Here is a 17,751-nt window from a genome sequence, read left to right on the forward strand (position 1 = left end):
TATATTTTTGAATCTAGAAAGAAAGTGGTCCATGGTTGAATACTAGGATCGATGAAAGAATATTGAATTTTGAATTTTATTCAAGTTTTTCACAAGAATATTCTAGATCTAAACAAGTATTCATAGATCTATAGTTTTATGTTTAAATTGCTAAAAGCTTGAAATTTAAATGTGCATATTGGTGTGAACGTAAAAGATTGTTACAGTTGAGAAACGATTAATTAAGATTTAAGATCGCGGTCAAGCGAAGCGACCGTGATGAATCGAGCTAATTAAAATCGAAATACCAAAAAAAATTGAAACTAGGGTTTCGAAAAACCCTAGCTTCACGCCCCCGGAAAAATGCATCGACGGAGGAGCTGAGGGGTGGCGGCCGGCCTTGGTCGTCATCCAGCGGAGAGCTCCAGTCCAGTGGGAGCATCGGCAGGTGGCGGCGCGTCGGATCTGCCTTGATAAGATCCGACGGCGTGTGCCTCCGGCGGCTACTGCAGCGACTGACCGTCACCGAGGATGGCTCCTGACGGCGTTGCAGGCAACGACTCGACTAGGCGGCGGCGCTGGAGGCGGGTCGGAACTGTTTCGATGGATCTGGGGGCGTGGGCCTCCGATGTCGCTGCAGCGGCTAATCGTTGCTTGCAGCGGCCCCTCGCGGTGGTTCCAGGCGGTAGCGGCAGCCTCAGCAGCTGACGGTGCCCGAAACCCTAGCTAGGGTTTGGGCCGCGGTTTTTGTCATCTCGTTGTTTCGTTTTTCGTGTTTTCATTTCATTTCTTGATGCACAAGTAATTTATAAATTTGGTTTAAAATCCTAAACTTAGAATAATTATGTAACTTGTGGTAAATTAGAATGTATAATTTGTTTAATCAAGATTCTAATTTAAAGAGATTATGTTGCCCGCGAGCAGTTTCTCTATTATTTGCACGCGTTAGGTTTTGAGTGGTTGTTGGAGAATGGGGATCCGAGTGTCCCGGTTAGATTAGCGAAGGAGTTTTTCACGACCTTTAGGTTTAATGTCACCACTGATCTAGATGAGGAATGTATCAGTTTTAGGCTGTTTGGCGGAGAGATACGGATGAGCTTGATTGAGTGGACCGTGCGTCTGGGAATGTGCAGTTTAGAGGAGGCCATAGGGCCTCAGTGGAGAAGTAGGGAGCGGGGAATTCCCCGCAGACATGTGGAATTTGAGCCCCAGAAAGCCTGGGAGGAACTTACTCACCCTGATGTAGGGCAATTCCAGTCCACTATTTCCCGCTCCGTTCATTTCAACAATCCAATCCTACGCCTAGTCCAGCTTTACCTGGATTTCAATTTGTTGGGGCAATTGAACTCCGCTGTTAGGACATCGATGACAGAGTTATATCTTCTCTGGTGCGCCAAGCATGGAAGGAAGTTGCATCTGGGTTTTTGGACCGCCTACCAATGCCATCTAATTGCCACCCACCCAGCGAGGAACCTCACTCTTTGCCATATCTTGGGAGTGTTCGTCAGAAACAACATCATCATCACAGAGGCCGAAGACTTAGCCGACCAGATCATGGTGGATCCTCCTGGTCTTTTTGATACACCTTTGTTCGTCCGAACGAACACCGTTTACATGAGGCAGGGCGTACCACATTTCTACTCAATGGGAGAAGAAGCTATACCGACTGGGAGATCTGCAGCACATCCGGGAACACAACATCAGGAGCAGAGACAGGAAAGGCTAGAGAAGGCTGTGGACGAGATAGCGGAGGAAAACAGACAGATGAGATCAGAAATGACACGGTTAGCATCAGTAATGGAAGGGATCCTGAAGGAGTCTGCAGGACAGACGAGGCAGAGTCAGAAGCAAGAGGCTTTGGAGACGATTGTTACCAGGATAGGAGAGGAAAACCACCGGATGATAGCAGAAATGACCAGGATGACGTCCGTGATAGACGAGATATTGATGATGATAGCACAAGGAAGACAAGAGGAAGATGTTGGACCGAGTGGCCATGGAGGCCGAACTAATGAACCACGAGTATCAGAGGAGGTATTAACCGAGACGAAAGAAGCAGAGCAGAAACAAGAGGCGGAACAAGAGGAAGAAGATGCCGAAGAGTCGGCAGAATCTGGGAACAAGCAATCCGAGAGTGAGGAGGAGCAACTGGAAGAACCACCTGCACCACAACCTGCCCCGCGAAGGAGCAGGAGGAACAAATGACCACCACCCCACCTGACCAGTTAGTTTTCTTTTTATTTTCAGTTTTTAGTTTTTCGTACTTTATTTGTTTAGGTAGTATAATTTGTGTTTGTGCGCAAACCCCATTTCTAACACTTAGCCTATTTAATAGTCTAAGTGTGAGAAGTAAAGGGTTTGTCTCTTTGGCGCATGTTTTCTGTGTTTACTTGTTTATTATTTTTCGTAAGCATGTTGGCCCACACTTAGCCCATTACATGGTCTAAGTGTGAGGAGTTGTGTATATAGTTGTTTTGTTTTTGTTGGTTTCTGTTGATTTGTAACTCCCCCACTTAGCCTATTGTATAGTCTAAGTGCGAGAAGTTTTTGGTATAAGTATGTTTTGTTGTGTTTTGGTATGTCTGGGTGTCGGCCATACTGGCCATTACCTTTTTCCACTTCACAGCCTCATCTGGGGCAGACACGTGTGAAGTGGGAGGGGGATTGCACTAGCCAGTATGACATGCGTATATGTGAAGTTTGGGTTTGTGTTAATGTCTTGTTAGGTCTAGTTTTTTTCTTTTGTGTGTTGATTGGGCTTAAAACTCAATTGTCCTGAGCTGACGGTGAGGGGAATTGAGGGAGATACGACATGCTGGAAAATAGAAACCACCCCCCTTAGTACCTAGCCAGGATAGATGACGCAAGTATGAGGGAAAAGCCCATCCTTAGAGCCAAACACGAAAGCCCTCTTAAAATGTGAGTTATAAGCTTAAAGTGAAACCACTTTCCACATATTTTGAAAAGAAAAGAGTGGCTACCACGAACTACCTGAGATGAAGTGACCACGAGTAGCGAACACTGAAGGCAGTTGGAAACCCCCCCACCCCCCCAAAAAAAAACCACCTTTAGAACCCATTTTCTTAACTCTTTGTACCCAGATATACTCCCCTAGCCACTGGGATTGTGTGTGCAAGGCATGAGACGATTGGAGCTTACTGGCCAGAAGGTGTACAAGAGAGCAGAATCCAGTTGGGCAAGAAAGTTTGGAAGAAAATCGACCAGGGAGTTATCCCAGGTCCACAAAAAAAGAAGAAAAAGGTATAAGGGTGGCGAAGCCACAAAGGAAAAAAAGAAAAAAAAAGAAGAATATGAAGAAAAATGGTCAGAAAACTTGACCACAAAAAAGAAAGAGAAGGAATAAGGGTGGCAAAGCCACAAGAAGCTACTGACCAGTTGGAGATCATAGCCAGAAGCGCCAGCCAAGAGAAGCAACAACCAAGAGCCCAAATGCACATAGTTCCCCCACCTCAATAAAGCAGAAATTTTGAACCTAGAGCCTTAGGAACATCCACCCCAAAACATTACAAACCAATAGCCCCGTTACAAACCTTTAAGCCCTTCAGTAGCTACACGTGAGATCTAAGTCCGAAGCAATCGTGGTTGAGCATATTTAGAGAAATGCAGTCCTAACATTCCTGGTGAGGTATGAGTGACTGAGTGAACCTAGTGTTTAGCCGAGAGGTGTGGGCGATCCTGACAAACGGATATACTGACTGGGAGAGAAAAGGGGGGCGGCGGAAGTTCAAGGCTGTCGAAGGCCGGATTGCACCTGATCCCGAGGGGAGGGATGGTTGAAAATATAGCCCAATTACTGTGTTAATGTGTCTAAGTGTTTTAGTTTTTCTTTTATGTGTTTGTCTTTGTTATGTGTTCTTTTTTCTTTGCGTCATAGTTAGAGTCTAGGGTAGGATAGAGTCGGTTAGGGGAGTAACTAGGCTAGAATTCGACTTACTTCTTCATGTTTGTTCTTCACGCTTGAGGACAAGCATGTGGTAAGTGTGAGCAGTTTGATAAATCGTATTCTATGCCTTGGTTACTGGTCAGCATGATGTGCGTAATTGATTATATCTACAAAATAGTTGCTCAAAGTGTGCAGGTTGAGTGTTCTAGCCAGTAGGCAAAGCTTCAGATACTTCAGGTGAAAAGGGCGTCAGAACGATTACGTACTGACCAGTATACATGCAAAAATGGCTCGATATGGAGAAGAAGGATAGCTGGGACTGATCAACCACAATTAAGGGCAAATAAGTCATCTCGCCACAAGGTTTTACCCTAAAATCAAGGGTAAGCCTCCCTATAAAAGGAAGCCACTTGGAGAGAAAAAAAAGGATATTCATCATCATCACTCTTAGGTAGAATTCTCTCGGTAGTTCAGTCCTTCAGCCCAGTCCAGAGTTTCGTTCCTCGCCACAGCCATGGTCACTTGAAGATCGTCAGTTCGCCGGAGTTCCATTCTCTCATTCCAGTCAGCACGATCGTAGTTAGCAGTTCCATCACCCGGAGTGGCAAAAACAATCTTTATTTGCTTTCTAGTTAATCTTGCTTGTTTTCTCTACGTTGGATCTTTCGCATTTTCAGTATTTTTGCTTGCCTATTTTGAAGCCTTGGTTGTGATCAAAACGTTTTCTAAATGCTATGAAGTTGTTTTCCAGCATCGATTCATGTTTGTTTTCACTTCTTTCTGCCTAGATAGCTTAGATCTAGCTGTTATGGTAATTTCCAGTGTGGAATCGCATGTTTTAACTTCTGTAGTTAATCTCTCTGAGTTTGCAAGTCTAGATAGCTGTTAGATTTTAGATCTGAATTAGTTAAGTGTGAAACCCAGTTTACGTGATTTCTGCCACCCTGCATGTTGACCCGTAAGCATAATTGCAGTTTCAGTATTCGATCTTTTGATTCGAAGTTTTAATTGTAGATCTGAGTTCATGAGTTATTAATCTGTGTTTTAATGGTGCTGAATCTGGTTTGTTTTCTGATTTTAGTTTGTGTTTGTTGAAGAAGATAACATCCACATCCAAGTTTGGGACCACATTTACTTTTTAGTTACTTTTGCTTTTGTCCTTTACTTTTTCTACCTTTTCAGCTGGTACCCTGCAGGCCTGTCAGCCTAGTCACCACAACTACCACTACCTTCTAATATTCTGTTTAGCCCAAAATAGAAATCCATTACTTTTCGAATAATTTATGTTTCACCATGTCCACGTACACATCTGCATATCAGAATCCTCTCACACTTCCTAGCCAGTAGGATACCACCTTCAATTTCTTGCCTAGGTAGAGACTCAACCCAAGCGTGGTAGCTAACCAAAACTCTCCAGAATATCACCACAATCACTCCAACCGTCACCATCTCTGTGGGATTCGACCCCTACCTTCACTATACTACCCAATAGAAGAGGGTTGAGGAATTATTGATACCAGGTTTTAGGCTTAGCAGGGGATTGTTTGATCCTGATCAGTAGGATACACCCTTTGCTTGAACGACACCTACGCAAACCTGCGCTTTCAGTAGTTAGGTCAAAGTTTCAAATCAAAGCATACTACACCACATAATAATGTAGCACATCTTTGAACATCTTTAAAGTCAGTCGTTGCGCTAATGTAATGGGCATGTCATCGCCAAAGTCATCCTCGTAATCGATTCCTACACTCGTTGAACCTATTCAGAAACACATACACTGATTATTATAAATGTGAAATTAAAGTTCTCTAATGAAGCATATAATGTAACTTAACAAGTGAACTCATCTCATATAGCATACAACTACACATAATAATGTAGTACATCACTAGTAAATAATGTAACAAATAACCTAAATAATGTAACCTAATATGTGTAAGAATACAACAAGCACTACTACACCAAACAATAAATAATTGAACCCTATAGGAATGACTCTAACTCCCTGCCCTTAGTAAACATTGTACTACTGGGTTGGTACTACATCATATCCCAATGGACTACTAAACCCTTGGAGAATGGATATAACTTCTACCCATGTCACCTATGTTCAACCCTTGCACCCTCCTCATTTCCTCCTCTTCACGGTACTTGTCTTTGTCAATCTTGTCCTCCAATGTTCAACCCAGGCACGGATCACTCTCCTCCGGCAGTGAACAACCCGGTCCACATATGCACACTAAGAATAACCACATAACTGAGTCATGTTAAATTGCAACAAAACACATTCATATATCTAACTTAAATTATGTAATTTAAACGGGTGCATCAGTGATATAACAGATCAGTAATGTAACCATATACCCATATAATGTATGTATAAAAATAATCAATTGTGTTACAGATAAATAATGCAAATTAGCAGATCAATAATGTACCTACATGTATTATAATTTTCCCATGCAAATCAGTAATGTACCAATAAATTAATATAATGCATATTTTATAGCTGCAACAAGATTGTCAAATATAAATAATGTACAAATGCACATCATTAGCACAACATTAATGTAACGGATCAATATTGTACCAAAATGTATATATAATGCTTGTATTATAGCTAACAATAATGAATAATGTAGCATGTCAGTAATGTACGAAAACTGGCATATAATGCAGTTATTATTTCACTCACCACTAAGAAGTGGATAGGCCCTGTGAATGACGTAATGTATACCACGGTATAAATAATGTATCTTATAAATGTAATGTAAACATCCATTTATATGGAAACACAACCATGTTGGACAGTAAGTTCAAAAGAATTAAAAACATACAATGAAAACAATAGTTGTAGATTATAAAAACGACATAATGTACACCACTGCCTACCACAGTGTATAACTAATCGATGAATACAAATGGCAAATCATGTAACTCTGAATACTGAAACCCAATAGATTGCTCACCTGCATTTTGGGTGGGTTGGCTCTTAAATAGTCTTCCTCTCATCGACATTCTTGGTCGCTATTCAAACCTCTGTCAGCCACCCACCATTAAAAAAAAACCATAAGGTCATACAACTATTTCCTCAACACAATTGACCAATTCGCAAATCTAAAGCAGCAATTAACTAAAAACGTCAATAATGAACAGAAACCTAACAATAATGAACACGATTTGATGATTTACAGAAAGATCGATCAAAGGTTTGTGAAAATCGTGACGCTCTTTAGGAGAAAAATTCAGAACATCTCTTACCAACAATCGTACACGGCGCAATTGAAACCTAGCTTGTTGTCGATGGCAAATCCACCGTCGACCACGGATGGAGGCCAACAAAAACTGAGAATCGTCGACTGTCGGGTGTTTTGACGGAGAAAACCGACCGTGAGACTTATGATACTTTGGTTTTCCGACGACTATGGTTTAGAAATTGGTTGAAATTGGGGGGATGGGTTTTGATCGTGGGTTGAGGGATGTGAGACGTTTGGAGTGAGAAAGAGAAAGAGAGTATAGATGGAATGTCAATCGGTTTCTATGAAAATCTCGCTTAATTATAGAACCTGCCATTTTGAAACAGGTGTAATTCATTGTATGTTTACAGATATACCCTTATAATGTACCAATTAGACCTAATAATGTAACGCGTAATCACACATCTCACCAGCATCTGATCCGTCCACCATCTTAATCTAATGGTTGATATTAAATTGGAACTTAATACTAAGGTGGCAATAAGACCTTAATGCTCCCTTACTCAAATATATCATAACTTAGCATGTCTCACTGTACATTAATTATATAAATAATTATATTATAGTTTAGCTCTTAATTATTTTACTATGCTTTTGCACATCATTAATTACATTAATTATTTATAATATTGAAATAAAATTAAAGTATGTATGTATATAAAATATAGTGTATATAAAGTAAAATTTTATTATCCTAAAAGTAACTAGGTGGACTAGATATGTTTTACATTGCTACTTGAAACATAGGCTTTTGATTGGGCTTCGTCCGGGCCGGATACCAAACACACCTAAACCCGGATACATCCTATTATCTAACTATAACATTGCTACCAAACAATGCGTAAAAGTAAATAAGGACTCCTAATGGCGGACATGGGGAGTAATATAAAAATGGGTCCCACATTCCACTATCTTCTCTCACTCACTCTTTTTTTAAAAAAAAATTCATGCCGAACTCAAATGAAACTCCTAATGGCGAACGAAGAGAGTACAAAATGATATAAAGCAAAAGGATACATAATTACTAAGTAAAGTATGTTTGGGCCTACCCAACAAAGATAGTACTAGTACTAGTTATTTTCCTCATAAACAATATGGTGGCGATTTTTAGCAATAGTAAAACCGTTCTTACAAGTTACAATCTAACCACGCTTTTATTAGATATACGGACTGATTTTTTTAGGATCAATTTGATATTATGAAATTGGAACTATATTTGATTTCAAATTCGGTTGATTTGAATCTAAGGAATTGAATTTGAATGAATCAATTTAATCCAAATCATTTATTTAGTACATTGAACTAATTCATATGAAATTTGATTCTAATTTAATGTTTTTCATATACTGTGTTAAAATTAATGGTTAAGATTTGGTTTCTAATTATGGATTAAGAATTAGTAATAACGAATTGATCATCTCCTGGGTCATGTTAAAATACATTTAATACTTTAATCTATAACTAACACCAATCCTGTACCGGAGGAGATTAAATTCACGGATTTCAATATATAGTAAACAAAATATCAACAAAAATGTAAGATAGTCAATCTATTAATATAATAATTTTCATGGTTTTTTATATCAACATAGTGTATTACAAATATTAACACAATGACATGATAATTTCAACAGAAGTACCCGAAAATATCAATAGTTTTATCAATATTGTACATGCATTATATTTAAATTTTTTGATGCATTTATTAATATAAAATCTGGTATCAATATATACGAAAACTGACATTAATACTACTTAAGTTTATTTAATACTCCATCCGTCCTAAAAAAACTAGTTTTACTATTTTGGGTCGTCTCCTAAAATTAGGCAAAGTCAAAATATGGAAAGTTTTTCAACAAATAATAATCTTACACATCATTTATAAGGAGGACTCCACAATCCACTAACACTTATTTCACTACCTTTTTCCTCTCTCTTACTTTTTCACATCCCTCTTTTGTTATACTAATTGCACATTAAAATCTGTGTCATTTAAAAATTTGTCAATTTTTTAGGACGGAGGGAGTAATTATTTAAACTTAATATATAATTCACTTGGCATTATTTAATATAATTCACTTGGCATTATTTCAATCACTAAATCTCTCAATCTAATGACTAATAATTAATCTTAATTTAAAATTACTAATTAGTTAGTAATCGATCACCACCCGATTATCTTCCTATATTAGATACTCCATAAAAGAAAATCTACTTCTTCTTCTTAACTTTGTGATACAAGTAACATGTTGAACTTTCGCAGTATAGGCGGACTAGATATTAATAGCCTTGAATAGTAAACTAAGAAAGAATAGAGTGTGGTCAAGCCTGGTAACCCTATTTTCTATGAAAATTTAACACAATTAGAATTAATTTTAACTTGACTTGAATGTTTGCGTGTATATATATAATCAATGATCAATTATCAATAAAATTCTGTGTGGTACAGCTGCTGCAGATTTTTCCACAAGACTTCCAAATTGCCTCGTCTTAAAGTTAATGAATATGTCACAAAATAAATTCCATACTCGCGTAACCTTAATTACATCTTCTTCATTTTATTTTAATTTTTTCTTTATAAATCATAAATCCGAATCATAATATATCATGTGAATATTTCACACCAAATTGAATATAAGAAATAATAATCACTAGTGTGTGCATAGTAAAATCATTCGTACATATATAGTCCTACAGGGGCTTCTTTTCTGTACTTGGATTATTTAAATTATTTGAAAATTTTTACATGTAAACATTTTTATTTTAGAGGTATACATATTATTCGAACTCACTTGGCTTTATCTTCATTCATCAATTTTTCATTAAATTTCGTGTGAATTTTGTCTATTAACAATTAATACCGGTGGAAATTTATGGCACGGCTGCGGAATTTTTTTCCATATAAGTTAGATATAACGCACTCAAATGGACCACGTGTTACAATTGAATTAATCTGGGACAAAATAAATTCCACCACTTTAATGATCTTAATTACTTCTTCGATTACATTTTTTATTTTCATGATAAATCAAAAATCCCAATAATAATATTCTCTCCATCCTAAGGTTTTTCTTTTGCACTCATTTGGAAAAGAAATGATAATAAATATAGTTAAAGTTGAGAAGCGTTAGAGAATAGTCTTATATATCTATATTATTCTTTACATATTTTAGTCCCTATTCACTTTAACTATTTACTACTTCATTCGTCCTATCACAAGTGATGGATTTTTTTTGGCACGAAATTTAAAAAAATGATATATATTGAGTTAACGTTGAGAGAATAAAATATGAGAGCGGAAAAAGTATGAGAGATAAAGTGAGAATAAAGTAAGAAAGAGAGATGAAATAAAGTAAGAGAGGTTTAAAGATTTGTTAAAAAAGGAAATTGATCAACAGTGGTGGGACGAATGAATTTTTTTTTTTAACTAGCTGATTTAGATATTGTCTATAGATAAAAATGTTGTAGTTATATTCCGCATACACAAAATGGTGATGAAGTTTTTTCAATTGAATTAATATGCCAAGAGAAAATTGAAATTAATTGCCTTATTTCAATTGAACTAATTTATACTAAAAGAAATTCAAAATAATTGCGAACTGCAGTTGTGTTTTTTATTTGTTTCAATTGAGTTAACATATATCAAAAGTTGATTTAATTAATTAATTTTTTCAATTGAATTAATATACCAACAGAAAATTCAATGAATTGGCAATAAAAAAATAAAATTTGCTAACAAATCATTTAATTAAGTTATAATATCAATTATATTTGATAATATTAGAATTTAATCAATTGCACAACTAATATAATACTCTCCCGTCCATGAAAATTAGTCCCGATTAAATATTATTCATTTTTTTTATAAAATATCAGTCATCTTTTTTTCATTTTAGTTTACCTATAAAAATTAGAAAATTTTCTATTTAAGAAAACTTTTTAACCCCAGTTTTGTCATTCGCATTCCTATCTATTTATATGAACTATTAAAATTAGTAATTTCCAGAACTAAGATTATTTTTTTAGGATTAAAAATTATTATGCCATTTATAAATATACTAGTACGATTTATTGGGAAGTGGGGTAACAATATTTTGATATTTTGAATTTATACACGTAGTATATAAACATAATAATTTTATTACAAATATTTGATAATTTTGAAAATAACTATTATTTGCCCATGAACAAAATGGTGAAGTTGATAATAAACTGCGAAGATCACGAAACAATATTTTTTTCAAATTAATTTTAGTCTATTATTAGATCGTCATCAATACATATGTAATAATGCAAATGACGAAACAAGTTAATTTGACTAGTTCACTATGCACTGATTATCTAAGTGAACATCAATACTAACATTCTGCTATAAATAGACCACATTTCCATAGGAATATGCAAGATAACCAAACCCAAACAAATTTTCAGTGATATAAGAATTACGATCTAATTTAAAAATGGCTTTAGCAAAAATGATTATGTTTGCATTTGCTGCAGCTTCCATATTCTCCATGGCATCTGCTATTTCTGGAACAGCCACTTACTACGGCCCTCCTCTCGTTCGTAAGACACTCCTTTTTCTCTCTCTTTCTCTAAATTATATTAAGAGTGAACAACGCAAATGGTCCCTGAACTTTCTGTTTTGCACGTCAATAGTGCCTTGACTTTAAAAATATTATGGATAGTTCCTAGACTAATGTGTAATCACATTTGCGGTACTTGTTTTTACTATTCATCACAATTTTTACACTAAAAATATCTCCAAGACATGTAGGACATTTTTGAACTTTCATAAAAATAGATATCTAGGCATAAGGCACTGGATATGATAGTTTGAGGGTTTGATAAATGATAGCAGTAGTAGTTTTCATTTCACTTTTTCAGTCACTTTATGTTAAATTTTCTTTTTCTCTTATTAAACCTTTAGAAAATAAATAATTAAAATAAAAATATTATAAAATTCTTAAATATATAAAAAAATAAGTTATAGCTAAATTTAATTTTGATTGTGATTCAATTATTTTTTAATATTAAAATTCAAAATTTAAAAAATAATCGAATCACAATCAAATTATAGTATTACATATTTAATTTTGATTTTAATTTTAATTTAAATTTGATTACTGCAGCATCATCATGCTACGGGTACCAAGACAAAGGCGTGATGGTAGCAGCTGCAAATCCTGCACTGTTCAACAATCGTGCAGCTTGCGGGAATAGATACATAATACGGTGCACCGGAGCCACCAACCTAGGGGTGCCGCAACCATGCCGCAACGGCCCCATCACTGTGACCATCGTTGATCTCTGCCCGGGTTGCGGCGCCAACCAGATCGATCTCTCTCAGGAAGCTTTCAAAGCTATTGCAGACCCTAACGCGGGAAGAATCCGAATTGATTATACCCGGTGATCACTACTAAATATATCCTCACTTTTAATTTTTCATAATTTATTTCTGTTGGCTAACATTGGTTAATAATATTGCAGGGTTTGAATTTATGAGCTGGGAATTGAAGAATGCTTATTTCAGTTACCAATAATAAGATCTACTAATATGTACTCATATAATTTCATCCCCAATAAAGTGTATGTTCCTGGTGATAATATTAATACATTATAAAATAACCCTTTGTGTTTATTTTACTAGACTTGTAGAATAAACGGCAGGGTTGGCCTTTGATTATAATGACCACTTTTACTAGTCTCTTTATCTAAAATTAAGATTATAATTTTTGTTGTTTAATTTAATTGTGAGATTTACTTTCGTCATTCTTTTAAATACTGTCAACTAAGATTATTCGTTAATTTGGATAGAACTTACAAATTCATAGTTTAAAATCCCAATTCATACTTTCTCTATCCCACAAAAATAGTTTATTCATATTTTTCATTTTCATTAATTTGGATGGATGTCACAAATTTTAATAAAAAATAAAATAAAATAAAAGAGATATTATTAGAGAAAAAGTAGATAAAATATGAGAAAAGAAAAAAGTAAGAGAAATGAGAGAAAGTAAGAGAAAGAGAAAAGATAAATAAAGAAAATATCATTTTTGAAACGAGATTGTGTTTCATGGATATCCCATAATAATAAAATAAGACGATTTTTATGGAAGAATGAGGTATTCACTTAAATTACAAACTTTAGTAAAAAGATACTACTATTTCACATACCTTTCAATATGGCCGGAAATATTAGTAATTTTTTTTCATTGTAAAATTTCCCATAATGAATTTTTCCTACTATAATTTAAATTCATGCAGCTAGACATGCACAATCCGAACCGGACCGTCGGTTAACCGGCAGTTCGGAACCGCCGGTTCATGAACCGGAACCGGCGCTGGCGGTTCAAGCGGGCCGGTTCAGGTTTAGAAATATCGCGAACCGGAACCGGCGGTTCGCCGGTTCATAACATTAAAAAAATTATTATTTATAAAAATCAACTTTTATATATAAAAATCAATTTTCACAAATAAATAGATACAATAATTTCATAATAGCCCTTATTTATTTGTTGGGCATATGATTCTAAGAACCATTCTTGGTTATTTCTCTTTTATAGAGACATCCTTGAATATTTTGTGTTTCACTTTTAATGTGGGACAAAATATGTTGAAATATTTTCTTGTATAACTACATGTTTAGATCATTCATTCATCTTTTTCCAATGTGGGATACAAAACTTTCTTTTGTTTTCTACTTTTCTTTATTTTTTACTACATTTTATTATTCACTAACTTTATCTTTATTTTCGTTATGATTCATTTTCTAATACCAATTTATAGATAATAATAGAATCAAATAGAATAGTTCAATTAAATTTGAATATTGCATGTTGCTCATAATTTGTATATTTATAGAATGTGGGTGTGTTCAACTAATAATAATAATTGGATTTAAATGTGCTCACTTTTAAGAATTCTAAGAAACCATTCTTGGTTGTTTCACTTTTATAGAGACATCCTTGAATATTTTTTCTTTCATTTTCAGTGTGAGACAAAATATGTTGAAGTATTTTCTTTTATAACTACATGTTTAGATCATTCATTTATCTTTTTCCAATGTGGGATACAAAACTTTCTTTTGTTTTCTACTTTTCTTTATTTTTTACTACATTTTATTATTCACTAACTTTATCTTTATTTTTGTTATGATTCTTTTTCTAAGACAAATTTATAGATAATACTAGCATCAACTAGAATAGTTTAATTAAATTTGAATGTTGCATGTTGCTAATAATTTGTATATTTATAGAATGTGAACGTGTTCAAATAATTGTATTTAAATGTAAGTATGGTGCTAATTTTTCTCAATATATTGATTAAAATGTGAAAAAATAACAATTAATATAATTGGTATAATAATGATAAAAATAGATAACTAAAGAATGATTTGTTTAGTGGTATAATATAGTTTATATATTTATATATTAGTAGTAGACTAATAGTATGATTTTGTATAATAGTTGTTATTCTAATAGATGTAGTATAATTTATATAAATAAAATTATTATTTGTGAATATATTCTTGATAGATAAGAATAAACAATTATTGAGTAATATGATTTGTATATAGATAAATAATTATTCATATTGAGTAATACAATTTGTATAATAATTATTCTCTTAATGTGTATAATGGTATTTATTAGTTAACATACACATAAACTTATACACGAACAAATCGATAATGATAAAGAATTAAAGAACAATACTTTATTTAATTATATTTGTTGTTAAGTTGTAATAATAGAAGATAGTTAAGATATAAACTAATATAAACAAAGATGAAGGAGATAAATCATGTAGTTATAAATAAGGAGTTTTATCCAATACACATCTAAGAACATGTAGCTATAAAAGAGAATCATCCAATACACTCTCTTTCAACCCAAAGGCTCAAGTCCAACATTAAGTGTAAATTGTAACTTATAAGTTGTGACTTGTGACTTGTAGTCTCGTTGAAATAAACACTAAAACGAGAAGAAAAAAAATTTGAACCACCGAACCGGCAGTTTCGGTAAAAAACCGGCGATTTCGAACCGGAACCGGAATTGGAACTGCCGGGACCTTGGCGGGCGGTTTCGGTTCATGGAAATGGTGAACCGTGAACCGCCGGTTCTGAACCGGAACCGGCGGTTTTTGAACCGTTTGCACACCTACATGCCACATATGTAATCATACATAAACTTATGTGGCATTTGAGACATGATGTAATTAGCTAGGCAATTTGGATTGAAACAAATATTTTCTTTGCAAATTATTTCAATTTTCTAACACCATTCTCTTATCATATCGACTTGGTAGCGATCTTATCTCGTATTATACTATATATTATTAGATAATCATTCATTCTTATAAGACATTTTAAGGGGATGCATGAGTGGATCATTCAACATGGTATCAGAGCATGCCTATGTCGATGTTCATCTTGTGGTTTGCGCGTGTGGAAGTCTGATGTTGGAGCCTACACGTGTCGGGGCTTGTTGAAAATCCTCATTCTTATCTCACATGGATTTTTTAATAATCCCGTCTCATTTATATATTCTTAATTAATCCCCTCTTTTTAAGGATGTGAGTGATCCATTTCTACATGTTAGTCGACACACACGCCGCGATGAATTTAGTAGTCACGACTAAAAGAGTTGGTGATTTATTAGAGAATAAATTGTGGCCGTAGTCATCACGAAACAAATTAGAATATTTCTTACTATTAGCCTAACAAAATCAACTCATCCATTGAGAAAAGTCATCGACAACGACAATAACAATAACGTGCGCCGATTTCTAACGAAATTGCATAACCTTCCTTGTATAAATAGACCCACATTTGCAACAAAATGTGTAACCAAACCAACTAGCTCAAATCCTCATCAGGATCACATCTACAACTCAAACAAAAAATGGGTTTTGCAAGAATAGTAATGGTAGCACTTGTTGCAGCTAGCATAGTTTCCATGGCATCCGCCATCGCTGGAACCGCAACATACTACAGCCCGATAGTCCGTAAGATCACACACTTATGAATAGATCATTTTACTTCATTTTATACGTACTTCATTATTCGATCGTTTTACTTCATTGTAGAAAGATTGAACTAAAATGATCTTAAAATGAACTATATGTTATCTAATAATGAACTATATTTTGGTTCGATAGTTCAACACTAGCAATTAGTTCTGTCTATATCACAACCCTATATATAAACTCTCTATCTTTTTCTCTACCGGCGTGTCTGTAGTTCTACGTATTATGTCCCATTAAGAATTAAACGTTTTTTTTCGTTGTCCAATTAAATATAAAACGTTTCCTAAAATAGAAACAACATCCTCTTTACTTTTTTCCCTGTCTTACTTTACTCTCTCTTCATTAACTGCAGCATCATCATGCTACGGGTTCGAAGACAGAGGTACGATGGTAGCAGCTGCAAATCCCGCGCTGTTCAACAATCGTGCAGCCTGCGGGGATAGATACACTGTCCAGTGCACCGGGCCCACCAACCAAGGGGTGCCTCAGCCATGCCGCAACGGCCCCATCACTGTGACCATCGTTGATCTCTGCCCGGGTTGCGCGGCCGACCAGATCGATCTCTCTGAGCAAGCTTTCAACCAAATTGCGGACCCTGCCGCAGGAAGGATCAGGATTGAATATAACCGGTTAGCTTCTATTTTCTTTTTAATCTCTTTAATTTATTTAACTTGGTTAATTAGATTTAACAGTACTGATTATGTCTATGTCATGATATTGCAGGGTTTGATTTTGCTTCAAGGATGGAAAAAATAACATCTTATTTATATATAGATCATTTTCTTCCTACAATGTTTTATTACTATAACTTCTTGTTCAATACATGGCTGGGATATATATACTGGCCTATTGGAAAATGATGTACTAGTAACTTTATTTGGAATAAAAAATTTATTATATATATGGTGAATGTCCTATGAAAGATGATGTCCTCCTCTCTTTGTCTACTTTTCTTTACTTATGATTTTGATGGGTGTAGAAAGGGTTTTAATGGGATGTTTTTAGGTCAAGGACTTTTGCGGAAAATTGGTTAATTAGAAGATATATGAAAATGAATAAGGTTTGGGACCAAGAATTTTGTTGGATTTCTGAAATTGGACTTTTGCTTATGGAAAGTTTTGAAAAATTAATACATGTACAATTATCTACAAACAACAAAAGATATTTTAAACCTTGTGATGAATCATTTCAAATACAGGTTTTACATTTCAAATGTTGGGATAGAACTAATTTGCGAACTAATTTGCGAAATAAAAGTCTCAAATACCGTGTAGATATATGTCCCAAACGTTGATGTAATAGCCTTCGAATTTATTTGGTCCACATATTTACTACCCGTGACGTTTAATGTCTTGTCCAATAGTTTCCTACGTCTATGTAAACAAGAGAATAAATTAGCATGTACAATTAAATTACTCCCTTCATTCTATATTAATTGACTCATTTTTTTATTTTAAAAAGTTCTAAAATAATTGACTCAATTTTTATTTTTAACAAAAAAATAATACTTTCTATTACTTTATTCACCATCCACTTAACATACTATTCTTTATCTCTGTGTTAAAATAAAGTGTCTCTATT

General features: G+C 34.6%; 2 protein-coding genes across 2 annotated transcripts; both read left to right on the top strand.

Annotated features, from left to right (window-relative positions):
* The first annotated feature begins 11,534 nt into the window (after positions 1 to 11,534).
* Positions 11,535 to 12,829, top strand: LOC121799403 (EG45-like domain containing protein). The gene is made up of 3 exons (XM_042198769.1): positions 11,535 to 11,706; positions 12,273 to 12,549; positions 12,631 to 12,829. Exons 1-3 carry the CDS (start codon positions 11,601 to 11,603, stop codon positions 12,635 to 12,637), a joined length of 390 nt encoding a protein of 129 aa, XP_042054703.1. The 5' UTR covers positions 11,535 to 11,600; the 3' UTR covers positions 12,638 to 12,829.
* Positions 12,830 to 16,007: 3,178 nt separating this feature from the next.
* On the top strand, positions 16,008 to 17,071 carry LOC121800199 (EG45-like domain containing protein). The gene is made up of 3 exons (XM_042199787.1): positions 16,008 to 16,149; positions 16,523 to 16,799; positions 16,894 to 17,071. The coding sequence occupies exons 1-3, from the start codon at positions 16,047 to 16,049 to the stop codon at positions 16,898 to 16,900; spliced, it is 387 nt and encodes a 128-aa protein (XP_042055721.1). The 5' UTR covers positions 16,008 to 16,046; the 3' UTR covers positions 16,901 to 17,071.
* Positions 17,072 to 17,751: the final 680 nt, after the last annotated feature.

This window comes from Salvia splendens, chromosome 4 (assembly GCF_004379255.2).
Source record: "Salvia splendens isolate huo1 chromosome 4, SspV2, whole genome shotgun sequence".
In the NCBI taxonomy this organism is placed as follows: Eukaryota; Viridiplantae; Streptophyta; class Magnoliopsida; order Lamiales; family Lamiaceae; genus Salvia; species Salvia splendens.